Genomic DNA, 25,371 nt, shown 5'->3' with positions numbered 1-25,371 from the left:
ATTATACTCAATTCTGAGCTAGTGTGGGATTTCTTTTTTAGTGTCCTTCCTCACCCAATAAAAATATTCTGTCCATCAGAAGAAAAACAATACACTACTGCAAACAAGAGGATGTTAACTCAGAGTTTAAACAAACAAAATTTTAGTGTTCTAAGACCTGTATTGAAGAAAGGTCAATGAAAGTGTTCACAAGCCAGTCATGGATGCCATCACAACACGTTTCCAGAGAAGTCAGATCAGCTCTCATATAATTCAGTGTCTCCAGACCCTCTGTGATTTTCTCTATGATCCATAAAGAGTAAAGGAACCTTGAGTACCAGGGTAATGAAGATGCTTGTTTTTGGAGACCATCGTAGGAGGGGACAGTAGATTTTGCTTATATGACACATTTGAAAAGGCTGTTTGAAGGAGAGCCTGGTGCAAGAAGTCACCTGCATGACACACAATATTCTTATGATTTAGAAATATTTACCTGAAATAAAATATTAAGCAATTCATCATTGCCTGTAGTTTTAAAGTTGTAATTATCGATTGTGGCAGGGCTCCCAGTCTTTTGGACCCTAGGTGCTTCCTGTTAAGATTTGGGGACTGGGGGATAGAAGAAAAATGTTGGGAAAATGTTGCTTGATTTTTATAAAAATGATTTAATATGATTGTGTCAGCCACCATCTCCAAATGCAGTGTTTTAAAAGTTATACTATGTAAAGGTCACTTTATTTTGATAGTGAATATATAAGTAATATATTTAAATTAAATATGCATTAAGTATGAGGTATGTACATATATATGTGCTTATAATGAAAATGGATTTCAATAATCATATAAAAGTGAGCTAGAGACAAATACCTTATTTATTAATAATATTTAATTATTCAAAATTTTATACAAATAGCTTTTAAGCTTTTATTACAAATAATAACCATAAAAAGAAATTAATTTGCAAGCAGCAGTGTAACATTACTATGACTGTTTTTAAGATTTAAAAAGGCACTAACTAGAAGATTAATATTACTTTTTATTTACAAAGATTTCTTTCATTCTTGTAGTATAAATTCTTTACTATGTCATTTTATTGACTCCAACTTTATACTTTTTGGAACTGAAGACATGGTATGTACATTAAAGCGATGGTGATGGAATACATGTAATAAAACAAGCCATATCTAACTGGGGAAAGGAAGGACTCAGCTGGGGAAGGTAAGGAATTACAAGGGGTTGCAGCAGGTAGGGGAATGGACAAGAACAAAGTAATGATATAAGTGTCCAAAGATGCCATGATGAAAACTACTATTTTGTATGCTAACTTAAAAAGTGGGTGATGTCTGACATGATCAAGGAGTGTTGGTTTCTATGTAAATCTATCTCTTTTGCAAAATATCTAGAATAGAATCAAATATTTACTATGCATCTAGCCATTTTCTATGTCATTCTTCAAGTCTGGGAAAGAACCCACTTGCCATTCTGTTTAATGGGCAATTTCCTGTCAATTGAAAAATCATTTGAACATCAAGGAGTAATACCAGATATAAAGGCATTTTTACACTGGCCGTTTGGGGCCTGGAATGGATCTCTCACTGTCCCTGGGTATGGGAATATGATACTTTTGTTTGCTGCAGCTTGGCTCTTCTCGGTAACGCTGAGGACGCAGAGTTTAGGAATGATATCTAGACTTCATGCTCCAGGTGATTGTGATTCGCATGTTGAAAGAACTGAGGATCAAGTTCTCTGACCTTGGGAACCTTGGAGAGCAAAAGAGACAATGTGACACTGAATGGTTCCTCCCCGGGCCTGTCTAAAGTTAGTACTGAAGCAAAGGTGTTTACTAACGCTACTATCTAAACTTAGAAAAGAGGAGAAGAAAAATTATTTGAATTAAAGAAAAATAAGAAAGCAAATAATTTATCCCACCGACTTTGACTGCTTTCCCAGTCCCAAGCCCAGTTTCCCCAACAGTCTGTTGAAGCATCTATCGCCCTCAGGGAATTCAGGAAACGGTTTGGGAGAAAGCAGTAGTGGAGTCAAAAGGCAGAACGTGGGGCTGGTTTGTCACAGGACCTTTGGATCTGTGCTTCCTCACAGCCTTCAGCCTTAAACATTAAAATTTTTTTTCCTACTTGTACATTGAATATAACACCTTGTGCTACTGACCAGTAATTTTCTTTTTTAATAAACTGTTGACTGGGATTTCTGTCCTGCCCAGTCCCACAGTCATTTAGTTCCAAAGAAATACACAGAGGCCTACATTAATTATAAACTGATTGGCCTAGTAGTTCAAGCTTTTTATTAACTAATTTTTACATCTTATACTAGCCCATTATTTTGTCTATGTTAGCCACGTGGCTTGGTACCTTTTTTGGCGAGGCAGTCACATCTTGCTATTTTGCTTTGTCTGTCGCTGGAGTATATTAGATTCAGAGTTCGTTTTTTGTTTGTTTGTTTTGTTTTTAAAGGAAGGAGTGCTGTGGTCTTTTATCCTGTCACTTGTATGATTTTTAATAAAACACTGATTGGCCAGTAGCCAGGCAAAAAGAATAGGTGGGCGACCAGACAGGAAGTAGAGGCGGGACAACAAGAATTCTGAGAGGAAGATATTCCAGTCTACGGTTGGTGACCCAGAGACAGAGGAAGCAAAAAAGCAAGATGTGACTGCCTCACCAAAAAAGGTACCAAGCCACGTGGCTAACATAGACAAAAATAACAGACCAATTTAAGATGTAAAAATTAATTAATAAGAAGCCTATGTTAATAGGCCAATTAGTTTATAATTAATGTGAACCTCTGTGTGTTTCTTTGGGACTAAATGACTGTGAGACTGGGTGGGACAGAAATCTTGGTCAACAAAAAATATCTTTAAAAAATTGATATAACAGAACTGAAATGGTATTTGCTAGTTAAATTCTATATTTGTTGAGTTTCTACTTTAAAATATATCCTACCTTTTAATATATATTACTTTTTACATATGTACTTTGTGTGTATGTGTGTGCTCACATGAGTTTATGTGTACCATATGCATGCAGGAACTCATAGAGGTCAGAAAAGTAGATATTTTGCTACCAAAAGGCACAGTGAATTCTTGATGATTCTGTGCCCATTTCCATGCCGGCCAGATGGGAAGCATCTCTTCTGTGGCTAGTAGAAGGAATCGTGTAATTGTATGACTGGTGCTAAGAGGTTAGGTCATCTAAACCTGACAGAACCATGATTTATATTCTCTTTTTGAATCCTGTCCATTACCTTCCAATAAACAGAATCATCATAGCAGTACTCATCAGGGGGCTGATCCCAGATAGGTAACTTCAGAATTAGACCTGTGAGGGTAGAAGGAATACAATATTATGAAGAGGGAAAGCTTACTAAGCAGTTAAAATACTGTTAAGAAAACATCTCCTTTAGTTAAGGTAATTAATTGCCAGAACCTTAGCACAGTTTGGAATTGACCAATCAACTGTGTCTTATTCATTTCTCTGCAAAGTAAATGAAGTAATAGGGTACTGGCAAGAATTCACATGTTATTATTCTTACTATTCTGAGATACAATTTTACAATGGTCTGGAAGTCCTAATCCTTCTGTGTAAACCTCCCATGTAGCCATGGTTACAATCATGTACCACAGAACTCAGCTAAATGTTTACTTTTGATGCAGACCTGTAACCAAACCGCCAACAATTGCTGAGCCAATGGAGGAACCCAGGGCTGCTGCCTGCATAGCTGTGGTAGACCTAGGAAAAGCAAATATGTAGTCATTGGTTTTGCTTTTTTCTTTTTCTTTTAAAAATATTCTTTGTCATTCATTAGTTATGGTTAATAAGGCATTCATCTAAAGGAATTTAGCACTTTCCAAAAATTTACCCTTGATTCACTCACTCACTCATTGTCAATTGCACATCAGTTCTTGAATCTCTCTTCTAACAGGCTCTGTGAGACCACGCTAAAACAACGTGACTACCATTGTTGACAAAGGTTTTTGTGCTGCCTGGACACACAGCCATTCCATCCCAAAGAAACACACAGTGGTCTACATTAATCATAAACTGGTTGGCCTATTAGCTCAGGCTTCTTATTAACTAATTCTTACATCTTAAATTAGCCTGTTATTCCTGTCTATGTTAGCCAAGTGACTTAGTACCTTTTATTAACGAGGCATTCTCATCTTGCTTCCTCTGTGTCTGGATGATGACTGCAGACTGACCTTTCATCTTTCCAGAAATCTTCTATTCTCATTGCCCTTTCTATACTTCTTGCCTGGTCACTCTGCCTATACTTCCTGCCTGGGTACTGGCCAATCAGCGTTTTATTAAAATACAAGTGACAGGATACAGACCATTGTCCCACAACATACCATTTCCTCACCAATATAATTATACAATTTTAGGAAAATCAGAAGGTTCATTAACAACATCCAAAAAAGTAAATATGACATATATGTTAGGGAGAAGACAATGAAGTCATCAAAGAATACATTTGTCATACCAGAGGCAGTTACTTTGAAATACAATATCATTCATTGGTCTGGGGAAAAGAGTCAGTGTGTAAGGAAGTTTGCTGCCAATGACCCGAGTTGGATCCCTGGATCCACATGGAGGAAGGAAAGAACTGACTCCTGAAGGCTACCTTCAGACTTCTATATGCACATACCTGTGCATCTGCATGCCACACATACACACACAGAGTAAATAAAAATATAAAACTTTATAAAGTTATAAGTTGAGGGTGGAAGAATGTGATAGATGCCTTCAAAACATGTAAGACTCCTAAGCAAATGGCATATGAACTTTGAAGGCAGTAGTATCCCTAGCACAGTGCTACTTTCTGAGAAGGTGGGTAATAGAGTTTATAAAACATAAAGGGAGTGAGTCTGTGAAAGAAGCAACTAGAAAAGATTCATCAAGAGTATTCTTGTCTCTTTGAGCCTGGACTGTTAACCCCACCAACAGGGTCCCATCCCATCACGGTGTATTTCCACAAGCACAGTTACAAAGCACAGGACCCGAGCAAGAAACACCCACTGGTTTTTACTCACACTGTAGACATTCCCAAGTATCTGGCCAAAATGCTGGCAAGGCCTCCGAAGACACCAGGTAAGCCGTGCAGGTTATGGACTCCACATGTATCTTTGATCATCAGTTTGTTAGCTAACAGTGGCTAATATAAAAGGAAGGAAGGCCATTATCTTGTAAGACAGACAGAGCTCCATAAGGATGTGGAGCAAACAGCTGTGTAGAAGAATGTAGTTATAAGTTCTTACCATTTACGTACGAAACAGTGTAGTGTTACACATTACAAACGCATGGTTATGATTTTACTAGAGTGACCCAAATTGTCAGCCCCATCATGTTCACATTTACTCCTTTTTTAAATGTTTGATTTTTCTGATATGAGCAGCTAAAAACTACTCACTAGCATGAATTCCAAACATAGTACAGTAAAAAATGGTAGTTCTTACATATGTTAGACTTCAAAGTTTGTTGACCCTTTAGGTCTGCTGCCCGCTACTCTGTATTCTCTTTCCTCATCTCTCCATTTCTGCCTCTACTCAAAAGAGGCAATTTTCTCTACAGCTCAGTTTTCCTTTGAAATTGAAGTACACCCATGTCAAACGCTTTAAGTACACTGGTAATCAGGCAGTCTTTAGTGACTGGGCTGGAAGGAAGTTATGTCACTTTCTCATCTTCTAATAACATCTCAGATGCTTCATCAGCACACGAAGTCCACAAATAAACAAACAACAAAAGTAAAACGTCCTCTGGAACTTCTCTAAAGTAGTTAACATAATCCACTACATTGTCTTCATGCTAAATTACTAACGACTAGTACCAGATCCTCTCCTGCCACACAGACACCAGGAAAGAGGAGAGTCACTGCAATGTGGCTGCAATGTGAATGGCATTTCTGAAAGGAAGACAAGTGGCCTCCAGTGGAAGGCTTACAGGGAAGGAAACCCCACTGACCCTACTGGTGGGACCTAAAAAAGACAGGGATACAGATTTAAGGTTTGGTTCACTACATCTGTCATACATACACTAAGGAACTTGTATCCAAGCACAGAGATGATCCCAGCAATGCTTCCAATGGCCATAGCAGCAAAGAGGGGGATTTCCATGTCTGCACATGTGCCCACAGCGACACCTCCTGCCAGAGTGGCATTTTGAATGTGAACCTGAATGGAGACAGAACCACGAGTGAGGATGTGGAATGAGGCAATGTTGGAAAGACTAGAGGCAGACAGTGCCCAGTGGACAGCTGCATTAGCCATTACTTGAAAGACATTTTCATGGACACACACACACACACACACACACACACACACACACACACACACACACTTTTTTCTTTTTCTTTTCTTTTCTTTCCTTTTCTTTTCTTTCCTTTTTGAGACACAATCTAGCCAGAAATGTCTGAGGCTGGAGAAAGAGAGCTCATTTCAGTTCACCAGAATTCTCAGAAGCCACAGTCTGCCTGGCCTACCAAAGGAGTTGGATAATCTATCATTTTTAAAAGTAAACCTATGAGTATGATTTTTTTAAACATGTGTTTCCGTTGTCTCTTATGACACAAATTGTAAAGAATGGAAATGTGAGTTCTCAACCTTGCTTTAAATATGCACTCTGGGGGTTTCAGGGATGGGTTAGTATTTAAGGGCACTGTTTGCTCTACCAGAGGACCCTGGTTCAGTTCCCAGAACCCACACAGTGACTAACAAATGTCTGCAACTCCAGTTACAGGGGATCCAATGTCCTCTTCTGGCCTCCATGGGCACTATACGCATGGGGTGCATATATATTCTTGCAGGCAAGACATCCATAAACACAAAATAAAAGAATAAAAATACATAAATCACACACACACACACACAGAGAGAGAGAGAGAGAGAGAGAGAGAGAGAGAGAGAGAGAGAGAGAGAGAGAGAGAGAAGAGCATTTATTTCTGCCCTGCATTGAAAAAAAAGAGTTCTTGATTTGAGCTTTTATTTTTGTTTTTCTCTGTATAGCAGTTTCTCTAAATCCCAAATAGGCAAGCCAGATTGAACTTAGAAAAAGATGTTATGCTACTTTTTGACTACAAAGAACTTGCAGAAATTGCTTCAGAGACTTTTTAGATGTCTCTCCTGTGTATCCCTCCCTGACATCTCACACGAACATAGTAAAATAAAATGGCCATTACTTCAGCACTACCAAGGATCTTATTTGAATTTTATTAGCAGCCAAATTGTCATTTTTTTCTAGAGTTCTGTTTGGGATTATTGTTTCTGTTCTTAATTTTTTCCTTAAAATTCATACATGTATACAATGAAATATAATACCTAGCTTCTTCTTACCCCTTCCAACTCCCCGTCATTCTCCTAACGTGCCCCCTCTCTACTTCACTTTTTTTTCCGATATTTCACTAAATCCTGTTGATGCTGCTCATGCATACAAGAGTGTGGGTCCATGCTCCAGAGGGAGGGGAATTTACCAGTGACTGCACAGCATAGCTATCATCTTTGAACCCTTGCAATTGGCAAAATAGAACCAACACCCACCATCTCACTCCCCTGCCCTACTCTTTCACAAGTCAAGTATTGAGGGAAAATTTCTATGGAGTTAAGAACAGTTTTAATATAAAAGAAAAAACCCTTTATGTGTGAGTTTTATGACTGCACACCTTACAAACTGCAAATTCCTAGACTTTGAAGTGGAACAGATAACCAGTGAATAAATGAAAATATTTTCAGATACTTCTCCGAAGTCTGCTGTTTGTAGTTTGGCCAGGGAGCCCAGCTCTGATGCATACTGACTTTCTTATCTAAGAAACTGTTGACATTAATGGAGTTTCCATTAGTTTAATATTGACACTTACCATATCCAGTCTGCCTCGGCGTTCAACAAGGCTGGACAAGGCATAGGCTACGATCACACAGGCAGCAAGGGACAAATAAGTGTTGATAATGGCCCTGTACTGTTTTTCCCCAGTTACAGCAATGGCTGAATTAAAGCTGGGCCAAAATATCCAAAGGAAAAGTGTTCCTGTAAACCATAAATGGTATTAGTTATTACAGGGAAGATCCTATTAGGGCATGATTTGCTCTGGGAATTGATACCTGTGATTTTAGGCTTCATCATTTAAGAAGTAGGCAGAAGAGGGATTACTGACCCACCACTAAACAAAGCGATGTCCAAAAGAGGCCTTCTGAGCATCTTCAGATATAGACAAGCAATCAGGTAAACTTATTCTACTCACCAATCATGGCAAACAAGTCAGAGTGGTACACAGATTCTTCATTTTTATGTTCCCATCGGAGGCCAGGCCGATATAAGACACCTGCTACAGCTAAGCCAAAGTAGGCTCCAAAAGCATGGATTGTCATTGATGCCCCAGTGTCAGAGGCCTGCAGGGAAAGATAGCATTTGCATGAATGGAGGTGAAAATGGGTCTCCTTACAGGCAGAAAGACCATGAAATAATCGCTTAGGGGAGATGTTAAAGAAAAGACAAAATGAGGTAGTAAAAAAAGAAAAAAATATGACAAGCTCTTAAGACATGCAAAGGTGAAGTACTTCTGATGTGGGGGTAAAATATTACTAAATATCCATGAATTCAGGTTTTATAAAACCAGGATGTATTATCTACCTAACAGAATTGTGTTGGTGCTTAGGTGAGACCATATTCCTAAAGAAAGAACCAGGACCTTACTGGGCACGCAGTCCATGCTAAGCTATTTCAGGTTTGAAAGAGGCTCAGTGAACCACCATGTATTGCACTCAACTTGAAACAAAAATGATTCACATTTATTTGACTTCGCAGCTAAAGTTCATTTAACTATAACTCAAAGGCTTGAACCTTAAAAGGACACTCAATCCCTTGGTTCTACATCCTGTTATATGCTACATAAAGACTAATTGAATTCTAATACTGACTTGAGGAGAGGCATTTTGTTCCCTTTTTAGGATTCTGTATGAATTTAAAGTGCTTCTAGAGAGAAAATTCAGGATGCTCAGCCAGGAACAATTCCTATTGCAAACCAAGGTAAGAAAGCATCACCAATTCATTTAAGATTTTCAAAGTGGTGCAAGTAGAAGAATCTCCTGATTTGCTCCATCTTTGACTAGACAGGGATCCTGGGCCCTTAAAGAGCAACTTCGTTGTTTTGAGTTCAGTCATCACTGTAGGATGTTCAGTTTTGCTGAACACTTCCATATAGGAGCCTTACTTTTCTTCACCATATGGTTTCAGGGGAGAGAATTAGGTGAAAATTAATTATATTTGAACTTTACAAACACTATGTAAGTCTGTGTCCCTCTATAAACACTCACTTATTTGTAGCAAAACAACTCTTTCTATTTCCTTCTCAGAATCCATCAAATCAGTCTTAACTTAAACACTTCGTAGAGCTTATGGGGCCTCTGTTAATCTCATTTTTCTATGGTAGCTTCACCAGTTTTTGGACAACCATGCTCATCTTCGGCAACTCAAGTTCCCCACCCCCGACTACCAATGAACTTCTGTTCTTGAGCTTTCTTTGGCATTAAGGACATGTCCCCACCTTAGTGGCCTGTGAAACTTCAATATGTTAGTGTCATTGTCTCTTCCGCAGACAGCCCCTTCCTTGCTTTTTACTCTATACTCAATAGTTTTCTCAGAACTCCCATTTTCTGCCATGTTTATACATGCAATGCCTCCTAAAGGATCATGTGTGGGAGGCTTGGACCCCAGTGCAGTAGCTTTCAGAGATGTGGTTTTGGGGAAGTGATTATATCATGAGAAAGATTTTCTATTGAAGAATGGATGTCATTGTCTGAAGGGTCTATAACTGAGTGGGCAATTAGGACTTGGTAAAAGCTGTAGGAAGCATGTCTTGAGGAGAATGTCCCCAACCTCTTTTTCCTGGCTGAGCTGCTTCACTCAAGTGCAGCCCACCAATGTGAAGCTCTGCCTCCTTCTGGGCCCAGAAACAATGGAGACAAGGGACTAATGACTCTGAGCGTGTGAATCAAAGGGTGTCTTTCTTACCTTAACTATCTCAGACAATTTGTCACCAACATAAATTAGTTTAGAGTGGATATATAATATTTGATTTTTGTCTAACCCATTATACTTTAAGCTCTGTAAAGTCAGAAACCTTAACTAATTTTGTTTTGTTGGTAAAGCACCAACACTTAGAAAGTTAATATATTAGCTCTTGAATCAAATATTCAATACAAGTATAAGTAAAAGAAAATTCATACCAGTATAGTCAGAAACAGCCTACTTATTATCTTTGAGAGAATCAGTAACATTTTCATGGAGAAAAAAATTGAGCACAGAGGAGGCTTTATATGGTGCTATTTACATAGTCATTTAAATATAAGTGGGGATTAGTTATTGCTAGTCATAAAATGAGTGCCAGAGTTAGGATAAAGTGGTTTAAATCCAGATTCACTCAAATGGATGAATCAGTTAGCACCTGTGATCATTTGACTGTGGATTTATAGTAGTAACAATGATACCTACCTTCCTTCTATGATTTTTTAAAGATGACAGGAAATAAAATACAACTCTCCCTGGCCCATTTTACACTAAGCACTCCATGGATAGTGGTTATTTTTGTCTTTTAACTATTTTGTCTGGAAGCACTCCTGTAGAGATTTGCCCTTATGTAGAGTGGGCATCCATGGCATGTGGTGGCCAGACCTGATAGTCAGAGTTTAGTAAATACATATTTTCTTATCCTTACCTGAAATAGGCTAGTAACCAGATGTTCATTGGCAGCAAAGACAGCAATTTCTAGAATTGTCATGATCATCATTTGGACGGGGCTTGTTTTACCCAGAACAGCGCCAAAAGAAATCAGAACTGTGGCTGTACTGAAGTCTGCATTTATCATACTGAGGGTACAAGAAAGAATAAATTGAGTTAAGAGCGAATTGCACATTGAAATAGACTAGTAAATTGCAGATTTGAATGGGGCACTAACCCCACTCATGAGATTTTGCCTTCAGATTGAATTATTTCCCAATTTAGGAATTAAGATTTCAAAATGTGCGCTTTGAAGGTGAAGGCACAAAGATACTCACTTTTTGATTCCAATGTGAAATTTCTGTCCTTTGTCATGAAGGAGTCCCTGCACAATCGTGCCCCACTGAAGGCCCAGAGCAGCGAGAAAGAGATTGAAACCAACACCACTGAAGCCATACTTCTTCAGAAAGGTCATGAGGAAGCCAAACCCAACAAATATCATGACATGCACATCCTGGAAAACTGAAAAAGAGGAAAGGAAAAAAACAAAAAAAGCCTTTGAAGAACAGAGCCCAAAGGATTCTGTCATAAATACTTTTCAGTTAGAAAAGGCTTTCATCTTTGTATAAAACTGCAAAAGGAGATTCCTAATTGTCTTGGTTAGGTTTTTTTGACAACACAAGTTTGAGTTATCTGGGAAGAGGAATCTTGATAGAGAAAATGCCTCCATTAGATTGCCTACAGACAGGTTTGTAGGGTATTTTCTTGACTGGTGATTGATGTGCAAGGCCCACCTCACTGTAGATGACGCTACTCTACATACAGGCAGGCCTGGATGGTATACTTAGGCAGGCTGAGCAAACCATGGAGAGTACATCAGTTAGCAGCCATCTTCCAACAGCCTTGACTCTAGTTCCTGCCTTCAGGTTTCTGCCTTGAGTTTTTGCCATAACTTCTCTCAGTGATGGCCTTAGAGATGAAATAAACCCTTTTTTGCTGCTTCTTGACTGAAGAGGTTAGGGCTTCTTTAGCCTTTCCCCCCCTGAACTTGGAGTGATGACTCTGCATATAAGAGAGAAAAGTAATAAAAGTCTTATGGAGGAACAAATATTTGGATGAGCTAGTCTCCACTTTACAAATTTATATAATAGTATAAATGTTTGGAAATTTTAGCCAAACAATAAAATAACTTTGTAGCATTTTTAAGTCATCCCAAATTACTGAATTGACATGCAGGCTTTTTCCTCTTGAGGAGCAAACACTTGACTTGTCTGGAGTTCAGGGCTTGGCCCTCCCAGATCTATTATGTGGTGGTATGATGTTGGGCAGGTTCTATAATATCTGGGAACTTAAATATTTCATCTGCTAGATTGAAAGCCCCTATTTACAGGCTTATCTCCAGTGGGATGACTTGTTTTCAGAGGACTCATACAGTTCAAGTCAATCATGATCAAATGTAACATCATCAATCCAGACATTTGAATAAGGAACAATATAAAATCAAATTTTAGCAATGAGATTAACATTGTTATAGGATTTTTGTAGATTTTCTTTTTCTTTTTGTCTTATTGGTTCCCTCATATATGATGGTTTCTGATTTTGTGCTTTTATGGGGTTTGTGTGTGTATGTTTATTATTGTGGGGATTATTTTTGGTCTATTTACTGTTTACCTGTTTATTTTTCTAAAGAGAGAGAGAGAGAAGGAAAGGGAATGGAGTTGCATGGGAATGGAGTTGAGAAGAATCTGAGAGGAGTTTTGGGAGAGGGAAGTGTGATCAGAACATATTGTATGATTTTTTTCAAGTAAAAGAAGAAAATGCCATTGATAATGTTAAGAGTATTGGCAATCTCTTATGATTCAATTTTATATATAAAAAATAAACCAATTAGATAAAATCGAGCAATTTAAAAGCAGAGAAAGTGAAATGTTTAAGAGATGGTTGGGCATTAAATATTGCAGCCAAGATTTAAACAGAAATAGGCACACAGATATGTCTCAGAGAAAGTTGACATCAGAAACTAATTGATTCACAAAATAATAGAGCCAACATTTGAATTCGGTTCTGAGTTTTCGCATTCCTTCCTTATTTGAGTAAGGTAGGAGTGTCAAGATACTCCAAGCAGAACATTGGCTTTTCAGATGTGCAGAGAGTCCTCACCAGAGGTGCCGCCTCTGTTCCTTCATTCTATAATCAAACACACAGTTTGAGAGTGGGAGACCCTGCTCTCCATTCAAGCTTGCCTACTCTGGTAGAGGTTGCTAAGCACTGTCAGATTCACCCTTAGGTGGGCTTTTACCTCCCATTTGCCCTGGCTTCCTTGATGGCAGCCGTATGCTCTGCATTCATTTTGGAAAATGCTCGTGTCTTGTTGGGAGCCATAGCTCTTTCCCAGATCTGTGTTCACTGGAGACATCCTCCTTCTTGGGAGGGAATGGACTACCTGATGCCACCTGAGCCATGTTTTATGCTGTGTGTTGACTGGATTAATCTTAGGTAGATCTGTGAAGGAAGCCATAGTTGCTGTGAGTTTAAAAGTACAAATGTCATTTCCTGAAAACATCACTTTGCAGCAATCTCGCCCCTCTGGCTCTTATATTCTTTCAATCTGCTCTTAGTTGATTGACGCTCCCTCTTGGGGAGGTAGGCATGTGATACAGATGTCCTACTTGGATGCTTTATTGTTGTTTTAATTCAATATTCGATTTTCAACATCTTTTATTTTTTTCTTAGAGCTTTTTTTTTGTTTTTTTTTTCCCCATCTGTAACCTACTAGCTTGAAGGTATTCTATTCAGTAGCCAACTCATTAAAATTATTTTATCCAATTTTTTTAATGTCTCCTGCAGGATCTATTTTCATTCCCTTCTATGGAAAACTAGACATTTTATATGTGGCAAAGGATTTCATGTTTTGTTTTAATTTGTGTTACTGGTTCCCGCCACAAGAGGGCGTAAGCACTTCATCTGATATTCAAGTTGGTACAGCACTAATGGAATTTGAAGACTGTTGACAGTTCTGTTTACTAGGGCCAGACCAAAGCAGGTTAGGTAGTCAGGATTGCATTGAAAGTTTATGAAACCGGGCAAATGCCCACTTAGTTTTGTGCAGCAAGGCTCTGCCTTTTAAACAATAAAGTGAGCACTTTGTGTCCGGGAACTGGGTTTTATTTAGGGCTTTGCAGGTTGGAGAGGTTATTTTGCAGCCGGTTTTAAGAGTTTCCTAGATGTCGCTCAACCAGTGGCTCTCTGCATAGGTCGCCTTTGTGCTGAAAGTGCATTCATCAGCATTTGGGGGCATATTTGGTTGTTGCCATCTAATGCGGTTCAGTAATCATGCTATGTGCACAGCGTAGCCCCCGCCACAAGGAGTTTTCTAGTTCAAAATGCTAACTGTGCCACTGTTGAGAAACCCTCATCTGAGTCAAATCACAAAAGGCTGTAGAGCGGTGCTATAAAGCTTGCTTTTTATTTAAAGTGTGTGCTTGGGGGGCACAGAGCAACTGAGCAAACTGATTCAAATACCTTCTCAATTCTCACTTAACAAGAATGTTTTAGTTAGTGTACAAAATAATGGGTTTTATCTCAACATATTCACACACACACGTACACACACACACGTACACACAGAGAATCTCTGTACTTTGATTCATATTCACTCCTACTACTCGTCCCTCCCCCACCCCCACTCTTTCCTCCCCACAATCATCTTCTTTCTGCCTTCTTCACACTAATTTAGTAGTGGCCCTGATTATCCCTTTCTTTCTTTTCTCACCAGTTCCTGAGAACAAAACAGTATTTTGCTTTTTACTTTAAATATTTTTCAGAAACTTGACAATAGGAAATGGGGAAACTAAAAAGTTATTTGACTTGCTGTTTATCATGGAAGGAAGTCAGGACAGGAACCCAAATAGGGCAGGAACCTGGGGGCAGGAACTGATGCAGCAGCCATGGAGGTGTGCTGCTTACTGGCCTGCTCCCTGTGGCTTGCCTAGCCTGCAGCCCAGGGGTAGCCCTACCTCATATGGGCTGACTGGGCCCTCCCCAACCAATCATTAATTATGAAAATGCCTTAGAGCTGAATCTTATGGAGACATTTTTTCTTCTGAGGTTCTTTCCTCCCAGATAACTTCAGCTTGTGTGCCAAGCTGACATAAGACTAGCCAGCATAGATGGCTAATATCTCATGTTTCATTCGAATTTTCTATTAGCTGAGTGCCCTTGTATATTCAATAAATTTTCCTAAGCCTAGGTTTTCCCATTCATAAAATGAGAGCAAACTCACTGTATAAGATTCCTTATGGATCTGAATTTTGTTTTTGCTTATCTTCTGATGTCTCCAGTTCTCGAGACACATTCCATGTTAAATAAATACTAAATAAGCAAGTTAAATTCATGAGTGCATAGGACAATAAGTTTTTACACTTTATTACTGATCTATATTAAGAAGATACTATGCTCAGGGTCATCCTTAAAGGAAGATAGACTATTCAAATATTTCAAATAATTAAACTGATTTTTTTAATCTTAGTAGATGTATTTTGTTGGAGATTTTAATGAAAATGCACTATTTTTTTTGTTTCTATGTCTTTAAGCTGACAGTAAATTTTCATGGGTATCTCAAGCAATGGCTTCGAACTCTACAAGTTGTTCAGAATAAAGGGAAATAAGCATTTCACTGAATTTTCACTGAGTAAATATTTTTCTCTTAGATGTTGGTTGACTCTGAGCTGGGGAAGACAACACAGTTGACAATGTGCATTCTCTACAAACACAGACTCTTGAGCTTGCTTCCCCAGAACCCACATCAAAAGCTGGATGCAGCAGAATGTGCTGATAAACACAGCTCTGGAATGGAGGAGGCAGGAAATTTGTGGGCGTTCACTGGATAGCCAGCTTCATCAATGATTCAGGGAGAGATCTTCTCTTAGAACATAAGGTGGAAAAAGATCCAGACAGAAGACAGCCAATGACAACTCACCCCCCTCCCTTCCTTCAAGGAGGAGGAAGGCTGATGCTAGAGAAGATCAAATATTTGTTAATGGCTTTGTTGGAGACAATAGGCATATGTTGATAGATGAATCCTGTACTCTGAATTGAAAATTGATATTTGGTATACAATGCAGTAGTTTGATCACAGACCTTAAAGACAAAAGCAATACAAAGCAAAACAAAACCCCTGGATGGATTCTAATTAATCTTCCTTTTACTAAACATCTGACTTTTGGAGAACTACTTAACAACTTTAAGGCATTTCTTTGTAACCTGTATACTAATGGCTGTATCAAATATAAGTAAGTAAGTGCTAAATTAGCCCTTTACGTTGGCCAAAGTTAACTTTGTTCTTGTATTACTATTTGAAGTTTATTGCCATCATGTGTGTCTGTGTGACACATGCATGCCTAGAGTCTGTAGAAGCAAGAACGATGTCCTAGAACTGAAGTTAGCCCTTTGCAAGAACAGGTACTTTCAACTACTGAGCAATCTCTCTATCCCCTACTTAGTACTTTTTAGTAATTTGAATTTTGAAAGTCTATACATTGCTTCAAACAAAGGGTTTGGCTTTCAAAAAAGAGGTTGGCACCAAAACCTGACAGGATACAGCCATCATCCTCATCACCATCATTTCTGCCTTCATCCCCCGAGTCACAGTCACCGCCATCATTATCACCAACATCTCCACCTCCATCCTCCCAATCACAGCCATCACCATTGCTATCAACATCATCTCTACCTTCATCCTCCCAATCACAGCCATCACCATCACTATCAACATCTTCTCCACCCCCATCCTCCCAATCACAGCCATCACCATCACTATAACATCTTCTCCATCACTCATAGCTCCTCCCAGTCACATCATCTCCATCAACAGCACAGCATGAACAGAAACATACCTTTCATTAATATTAATTTATCAAAGTTCTTTTTTGTTAATTCTGTTCTATTTTGCTTCCATGTTGTTCTTGCAATAGGATATCTTACAAACCCTGATTATCATGTAACTTAAAATGAAACTTGACTTAGCTAAGCCTATACCACACAAACCAAAAAAATAAATTGAATTCCCCATTTTTAAATTTTTTTATTTTTTATTTTTTTTTTTTTTGGTTTTTCGAGACAAGGTTTCTCTGTGGTTTTGGAGCCTGTCCTGGAACTAGCTCTTGTAGACCAGGCTGGTCTCGAACTCACAGAGATCCACCTGCCTCTGCCTCCTGAGTGCTGGGATTAAAGGTGTGCGCCACCACCGCCCGGCTTCCCATTTTTAAAATTTATATGCATTTATTTTTTCTTCTCAGAATATCTTCTTTGTCTTACACTGAGCACTTCTTTTCCTGCAAATCTTCTAGACCCCACTCAAGAATTAATCCTTTTCTCAGTGCAATGATGGATAACTATCACCTTGTACTTTTACTGTATTTGTTTTGTCTATATTGTTATCTCTCATTTCTTGCTCTGTATATTCATTTATCATTTTTCAAATAGATGGAGTAATCCAACTATACATTCCTTCGGGAAATATAAGGCAAGTTTGAATATAAAAAGGATATAGTGAAATCTTATATAGATACATAATGTGAGGTACATGACATAAAAGACGAAACAAAAGCTTCTTTTTGGGGGAGTAGGAGTCAAAGGAGACCAGCAGAAAGAAGGAGAATGAAACAGAGACCATGTCCATCCTTGACCTCAATACCATACCACATACATGTTAATATGTACTCCATCTGTGCAAACATGATTGTAAGACAATGTTCTTCTGCTGTGGGACTATCTTTTTTCTGAAAATACTTCTTGCCTTCATAATTTGAACGTGCAACCCAGTTAATAATGTCTTCAGACTTTGTAAGATATTTACTTAATTTGCTATCTTTGTGTGTAGTCAGTCTACTTAAATTTAATTTGCCTTTAAAGAAACACTATAGGGCTGAGCACTTGGGAGGCAGAGGCAGGCAGATTTCAGTGAATACAAGACCAGCTTGGTCTACAAAATGAGTTCCAGGGCAGCCAAAGTGAGTTCTCTGTAACACAGAGAAATCCTATCTCAAAACAAACAAACAAGAATGAATGAAAAAAGAAAATGAATGAAAAAAAGAAAAATGAAAACATCCCAAACAAGAAAAAAACAAAACCTTAAAAACAAACAAGAACATTGTATTCAATTTTTTATGTAATCAGCTTTTACAACCTAATTAAATGCAGGGTTTTAATAAAAAAATAAACTGTTCCATGTTACTGACCTGGAACAATGTATCTGTGAATATTATGGTAATCATTTATGGAAAGGTCCAACAATTTGAAAGCAATCTTAAAGAAAACATATATCCCATAAATGCTGGAGTCAACATGTGGATATAGGTTGATAATATGTTTGAAGTTTTTAGTCCTATTCTGGGTCAGAGGGGTTAGTAAAGTAGCCTCTGTTGTGGTGGTTTAAATGAAAATGGCCCCTCTAGGCTCTTTTATTTGAATGTTTAGTTCCCAGGTGGACTGTAAGGAAAGAATAGGAGGTGCGGCCTTGTTGGAGGAGGCTTGTTACTGGGGGCGGACACTGAGGTTCAAAAGTCCAGCCTCTCTTTGTCGCTGTCTTTATCTTTCCCACTGTCTCTGCTGCCTTTGGATCAGGATGTAGCTGATCTCCATTATTTCTCCAGCACCATGTCTGCCTGCTTGCAACCTTGCTCCCTGCTGTGATAATGATGAACTAAACCTCTGCAACTGCAATCAAGGCCCAGATTAAATATTTTATTTTATAAAAATTGCTTCCCCCCAAAAGTAAACCCCCCCAAAAAAGTAAAAAAAAATTGCTTTGGCCATCTTGTCTGTTCACAGCAATAGAACACTGACTAAGACATTTGTAAAACTCTGTTAAAAATTTCTGCAAAAAAAAAGTCTCATTGCCTTCCCATACCATGCTTCCTGCACACACACAGCAGACAGATAACAGATAGGCTGGAAACCATAGACAATAGAAGGAAAAGGACAATGAGAGAAGTACAGAATTCAAATTTGGGATAGCTCTTGGTCTAAACTTTTTCAAGACGTTAAACGAATCTTTAACTAAATAAACAAACACACACACACATGGGGAGAGAAAGAGAAAGAGAGAGAAGGAGAGGAGAGAGAGAGAGAGAGAGAGAGAGAGAGAGAGAGAGAGAGAGAGAGAGAGAGACCTGTGAAGTTCATTTTATGTTAGTCAATTACTCCTGAACATGAGGGCTGCCCTCAAGTAGTTCATATACCCAGTGCCACTCCATTGGAGCAAACTGATTTTTCTTTTCCCAGAAGATGTACATGACAGTTCAGTTTTTAACCTTTACCTTAGTAAAGTGGTTAGTTTTCATTCATTCATTCATATAACAAAAATATAATAAGATAAAGCAAAAACTATCACATCCAAGTTGGACAATCCAAACCAACAGAAGGAAAAGAGTCCAAGATACCTACTCATTCACATGTTCAGGGAACTCATCGTTTCTTAGTGAATAGCATTCTTAGAAATTTTCTTCTAACCATCTTCAGATTATTATTTTTCAAACATGTCAAATATTTAAGAAATATGGTAAAATGAATATATACGTGAATACCCCATATATATGTATAAAATGTACCTAAATTTATGTTAGCAATATTTTCTAGATTTGCTTTTTTGCTTATTCTATAAGTACGGGTATATACACACACACACACCTATACTCAAAATCTTCTGCATTAGTTGCTGTGTATTTTTATGTCTGTTTAGATCATTTAAATTTTAAGCAATTTCCCACTTGCTTTTATTGGTGGTTTTATTTAGCTGTTCATGTAGATGTCTCACAACTTGGACACAGTTGGGTGTGTCCCATAATTAAAATCATACTAAGTATTTTATCAGTGGTATGCAGGTGTACACTACCCATTGGATCCACTGTAAGACAATATTTGCAATGGTGAATTAGATCACATGCTTAAGCATATACTGCCAGATCTTTCCATTATAAATGTTTCTTTGTCTTGTAACTAGCAGATCTTGGCAGTGATTCCCTCAGACTATGTAAATGGAATATTCTCCATTGACCTTCACCCAGTGGCTTCAAAATTCACTCATGGCTTTGGTGGCATATGCTGGCACATTGATAATGCCAAAATTGTGATTTCTATTTATCACTCCTTAATGCCTTTTAGATTTGCATTTTCACTTATCTTAATGAAAATTTAGATAAATTCTAAATTTGTCTTTCTGTCCATCCCTATTTTCTGCCTCTCTATCTATCATCTTTCTATCTATCTATCTATCTATCTATCTATCTATCTATCTACCTACCTATCCATCATCTTTCTCAGTGTGTGTGTGTGTGTGTGTGTGTGTGTAATGTGTACGTGCCAAAGCATACAAGTAGATGTCAGGAAACAACTTGTAGGAGTCAGGCATGCCAATCAGTTGTCAAGCTTGATGGAGCATATTTCTTGTCCCATGTTACTTTTTTATATTTAGTTGGTATTCTCTTGTGAGGAAGGTATTCTTTCTTCTTCACTGTCTTCCTTTTATATAAAATTTCAATAGTTTATCAATCCTCTCACTTTCTACTACTATCTTACTACTTCTACCATCCTATTTATTCTTATTTGGAATAAATTGGTACCCAAACAAGAAGCTTTTCAGTTTCTTTGTTGTGTTCCCATTTGTCTCTAAGCACTTTGTTTACTTATATTATCATTGATCCAATTTTATTTTATTTATTTTTATTTTATGTTCATTGGTGTTTGGCCTGCACATATGTCTGTGTGAGAGTGTTGAATCTCTTGGAAATGGAGTTATAGACAGCAGCAAGCTGCCATGTGGATGCTGGGAATTAAACTCTGGTCCTCTGGAAGAACAGCCAGTGCTCTTAACAGATGAACAATCTCTTCAGCCCCATTATTGCTTCAATTTTAGATGAACAGTTTCATGTATCAACCTGAAGGGAGTAAGTTATTCTGTAATTAAAATTTGAGGTTGAGTTGTGCTTACTGCTCCTAGTCCTTGCATGAGAACGGAACTGTTCAAATTTAGAGGCACTACTCAAATTTGGCAATATGGCATCATATTCTTAGGTCATATATGACAGACTGTCTTCATTCATAACAGTAAAAGAGGGCAACAAGTAGTTCTCTGGGAATCATTAATATTGGAGGAATGAGTCATTCATTGCCTGTATTCTTGTGAAAAAGGAAGTGAATACGCTCAGAATAAATGTTGGAATGAATTACAGCATGTAATTCTAATGATGAATCACAATTTTATATCTTTTGCTAGTCAGAATAATTTTTAGGGTTGTGTAAACCATTTGGTACTTTATACCTACAGTGTTTCCCAAGGACAATCCAGACATCTAAGTGCCTGGGAGAAACATTCAGAGAGTTCGAGAAGGCAAAACTTTTCTCATGACAATTTCTTTTTAAGATACCAATTTTCATTTTTGACGGCATCAATAGTCCACAGATGATAAAGATGATAACATCTAAGCCTCTGTGTCTTCAGTGTGAAGAAAGCAAAATTATCAAGTGGTCAGATTAGTTATGGATTATTCCCCACTGTAAATTTGTAGTGAAAAGCCAGGTTCTCTAAAGTATTCTTCTGTAACGAAACAGTGAAAGTCATTAACTTCATAAACTAACGACCCTTGCATACATGTCATTTTAATATTTTGCATGAGTCAGGATGATGCCAAATAAATATATGTAATACATTCCTGAAATATGATGGCAGAAGAAACCATATACTTTTGTGATTCTTGAGATGTGAGCTAAGTTAGCTTCTAACGAAATAGAAGGTAAATGTTATCTGAAAAGAGACTGTTCTGTAATTTATAATTCTTCCTCACGTACTTAGCAGGTATTTTTTTTATAAACGAAGAAATGATAGCTATGCTTTCATTGAACAGGATTGTTTTGTTATTGTTTTGCCATGAAACGTTTCAACTGCCTTCAAAAACTAGAATTCTAAGTTTAGAAATTTGTATCTGCTAAACTTATTAATTACCCATGATGTCTCAAGGCTATCCTAGTAAAATTTTTGGTGATATAAATAATAATTAAATGTTGCAAGACCCTGCTGATCAGATGTTGCAGTCTCCCCTTGCCTGGCAGCTTTCTGTAAGCTTGGCAACATGCAGGACTCCCTACCCCCAGCAAAAGCTTCCTTCTCTCTACCCAGCTCATGTGGAGGATGTCTCTAGTCCCAGGATCCCTGATTTATCTCAAGGGTGACTTTTGACACAGTTACCTGAAAACTCTCTTCCCTTAACCCACACGGTAATTATGAAAATGCTCTAGCAATTTTGATAGGATCTTACTGTCACATACAAAACCTTGTGCCTCTAATGCAAATTAGGGTTTGTCTCCAGGCTCCCCAATCCTACATATTTCTTATACTCCAGAAAAAGTTGAGCTGATTCGCTGAAATCTGTCTCCTGGAGGCCTGTCTCCATTTGTGCTCATGGGTCATGTACAAAGTTTTCTGTCATCTCTTCTGCCTCTTTCCTTTCTTGGACTGATGACTGACAGGCTGAGAGGGAAGGAGGACCTCCACAAGTAAATAAGTATATATTTTATATTTTACAATGAAGAGTGTAACATTTATATAATATATTGAGTCAATACATCTTTTAAATGAACAAGGTATAAAAATACAGAATGTTCGAAATTATGTACAGGTACTTGATCCACTAAAAATGAAAGTAAAAGATTTTAGTGTAGCAAAGTATAAAAAGATCATTGGTGTGGTTTAAATACCAATTAGGCAATAAGGCCCTAACATTTGCAGAGTCTCTTAATAAAAGAAGCAGTCCTTAAAGGCTTTTGTCTTCTAAATTCAGTTTTCACTACACTGTTTCCAAGCTTGACTTATCAATTTATATCCCCTGACAAAATGAGCAGTGTTATGTGGTCATTTTATGTCTCTTGTCAGAATGATAAACATCTCTTTATGTGTCTTAGAAGCCAAACATACAGAATATATAGTATCACAAATTAGCATCTCAGAAGCACAACATTCAGATGCGTGACAAACTTCTAAGGTGTGTTTAGGAATATGTGCCAATTCAAGGGTCACGTGACATCACACTCTACAACTCAAGAATCCCACAATGCACAAGTCTGGGAAGAAGCAGATACTACCTCCTATTCTCCTCTTCATGCGCTGCACTTAAACTGCAAATTGGCGCCTTCCTGCACACATTTGTGAGAAATTCAGAAGCTTGCAGAACTCTGGCTGAGAGCTGCAGAGGACCTTAGTAGGTCTTAGGAAATCCAGCCTTCTCTGTCTTAAATCCCAGCACTTGGCACAGTGCATCACACCAGGACAGTACCCAGATGTTTATTGATTTGACTTGAATACGGTTTCCTAACAATGGGTATTACCAGTTTGTTTTTTAATGATTGATACTTATACATAAGCTTTCTACATGTCAATTGTTTGAAATTTAGAGACAATGAATAGCAGAAATCATGCCATTTCTCGGAGCATTCTACAAACCACTTTAACAAGGGTCGTGCTGCTCTTTGAGTTTGCTAGTTTTGGGATGTGAATCACCCATAGAGAAAACAGATTTAAAATAGTACATCCAACAGGGAGTGTACAAAGACTGACCTATAAGATAATTTATATAATTTTAGGCAATTGTTATCATCTAAAACACACACATATAATCTCATCTCTCTGGTTGCTGAGACAAATACTTCATGACTATACAGACTGTGCCCATTTTGTCTGTACATTTGCTACCTAGTTCCTAAAGCCTAGAAAATTCTTTACAAAATCAGAATGGCAATATTTTATTAATGTTTTAAATGCTAATGACTTTCCCTATTCTCAGCAAATAACAAGAATGTTGTAATTGTTAGTATATATTTTTAAAGCAATGTTTTGTGACATAGTCAACACATTACATATGTATTAGTGTATATATGTTACATGATCATGAAAATCAAGTCAATTAATAGAGCTATTACCTTTACATAGTTCCAGTTATGTATACGTATATGGCAAGATTTAAGATGTATGGGCTTAGAAAATTCTACTTATAAGATACAACGTTAGCTCTCATTGGCAGCTAGTACACAAAACCGTTGGAAATTAATAATCTATTATTAATATAGGGAATAATTAACATTTTTAGTTACTTTCTCCACCTTGCCTTTTACCTCATTTTGAAATGAAATTTTGCTGAGAATCTTTGACACCAGGATTGAATTGTGGAAATTATTACATTCCTAAGTTCTTTATATAATTTTATTTTAATAACATTGATCTTGGAAGAGTGCTTTTGGTACCTTGTTTTGTATATTGTCTTGCCTCCTTTTGTCCCCCATGTACAATAGAATGATGTCTCACTGCAATGGGGTTGCAATAGAATCATGTTTGAATTCATTTTATAGTGCATTCTTGCCGCTTTACTCAGTGAACTAATGACTGAAAAGTACAATTGTATATTGTCACAAAAATCGAAATGATTCTATTTCTTTTGTTTGTCTCTAAATTGGAAAATAAAAATTTTGTTAAGAATTCTGTCAGGTATCTATGAGTATAATGGCAAGTGAGTTTAGAATGTGGCCTATGATTCTAATTCTACTTTTAAATTTGACTTTTGTAGCTTGCCAAGTCATTCTTGGTCATAAGTCATAAATGGGAAAGCTTCCATTACATTTACTCTTGAAAAATATAGGCATGAAAGCATTATTTTAGGAAGTTTAAACAGGTATTATAAGCAATAATAATGGTTGCTATTTTAAATGGTTTAAAAAATTAAAGTTGTTTCAGCTTCATTTAAAAATGTAGAAATAATGGTGTACCTTATCTCTCTTTGAAGACGAGCTAATGACTGTGCCAGGCTCATAATAATCCCTCAGCAAATGGTACTTTCTGTATATTAACTATTTCGTAGTCTGCTTTTTAGAACTGGAAGTTCAATTGTTCTTTTTCTTCAGTCTCTGTTCCAGTAAAGAACTCTAATTTTAAATTAAAGGGTCACACTTTTCAATCCAAAAACAAAAACAAAACAAGCTGTCTTTTTTTTAAAAAATGCTACAAAACCCAGAATGCATGAATTAAAACTCCAGTAACCTCCTTCATCTGCCTCAATACCCTGTCTTTTATCTAAGGACCCACGGTGAATTCTGCCTCCCCCTTCTTCACTCCATTTCACCCTTGTCTCTGTGCTACACTTGCTGTTAGTTATTGTATTTCTTACAAAATGAGTAGAGAAACCCAAACAATAAAGGTGGTTATTTAGTTTTAAGGATTCGATGAATTTGAAAAAAAAGAAGACAAAATGTTAAGATTTAGTTGATTATTCTGACATTGGAACACACACAGATCCTGTCTAAACACTTTAATCATAAACAGAAGATAAAAATGTACTAATGGGGACATACAATACCCATGACATTCAATATACTAGACAATTTTAAGACTACCTAAAATGCATAATAATAATATAACATTTAAATATTTACAGTCTGAGACCCTGAAGATCTGAAAGGAGTATAAGAAGTAAATTGTTTACTCACAGGGATACAACTGAAGAAATTGGTCCGTCTTTGGGGATCTTGTAGCATTGACCTGCAGGGTTGTCTCATATTCAACAAATAATCCAAATAAGACAATTATAATAACTTCCAGGCCTATGGCCATGAGAGAGAATTTAAACCTCATGACTGT

General features: G+C 37.4%; 1 protein-coding gene across 1 annotated transcript; it reads right to left on the bottom strand.

The window, feature by feature from the left end:
• Positions 1 to 950: 950 nt before the first annotated feature.
• Rhag (Rh associated glycoprotein) lies at positions 951 to 25,371 on the bottom strand. Its single transcript, XM_075978913.1, has 10 exons — positions 25,221 to 25,371; positions 11,033 to 11,216; positions 10,693 to 10,843; positions 8,221 to 8,368; positions 7,840 to 8,006; positions 6,023 to 6,160; positions 5,024 to 5,145; positions 3,649 to 3,722; positions 3,238 to 3,311; positions 951 to 1,739 (listed from the first exon to the last, which is right to left on the bottom strand). The coding sequence occupies exons 1-10, from the start codon at positions 25,363 to 25,365 to the stop codon at positions 1,665 to 1,667; spliced, it is 1,278 nt and encodes a 425-aa protein (XP_075835028.1). The 5' UTR covers positions 25,366 to 25,371; the 3' UTR covers positions 951 to 1,664.

Source organism: Microtus pennsylvanicus, chromosome 7 (assembly GCF_037038515.1).
Source record: "Microtus pennsylvanicus isolate mMicPen1 chromosome 7, mMicPen1.hap1, whole genome shotgun sequence".
Taxonomy (NCBI): domain Eukaryota; kingdom Metazoa; phylum Chordata; class Mammalia; order Rodentia; family Cricetidae; genus Microtus; species Microtus pennsylvanicus.
Note: the sequence above shows the minus strand (reverse complement) of the source record. Positions and strands in the feature narration are given on the sequence as shown.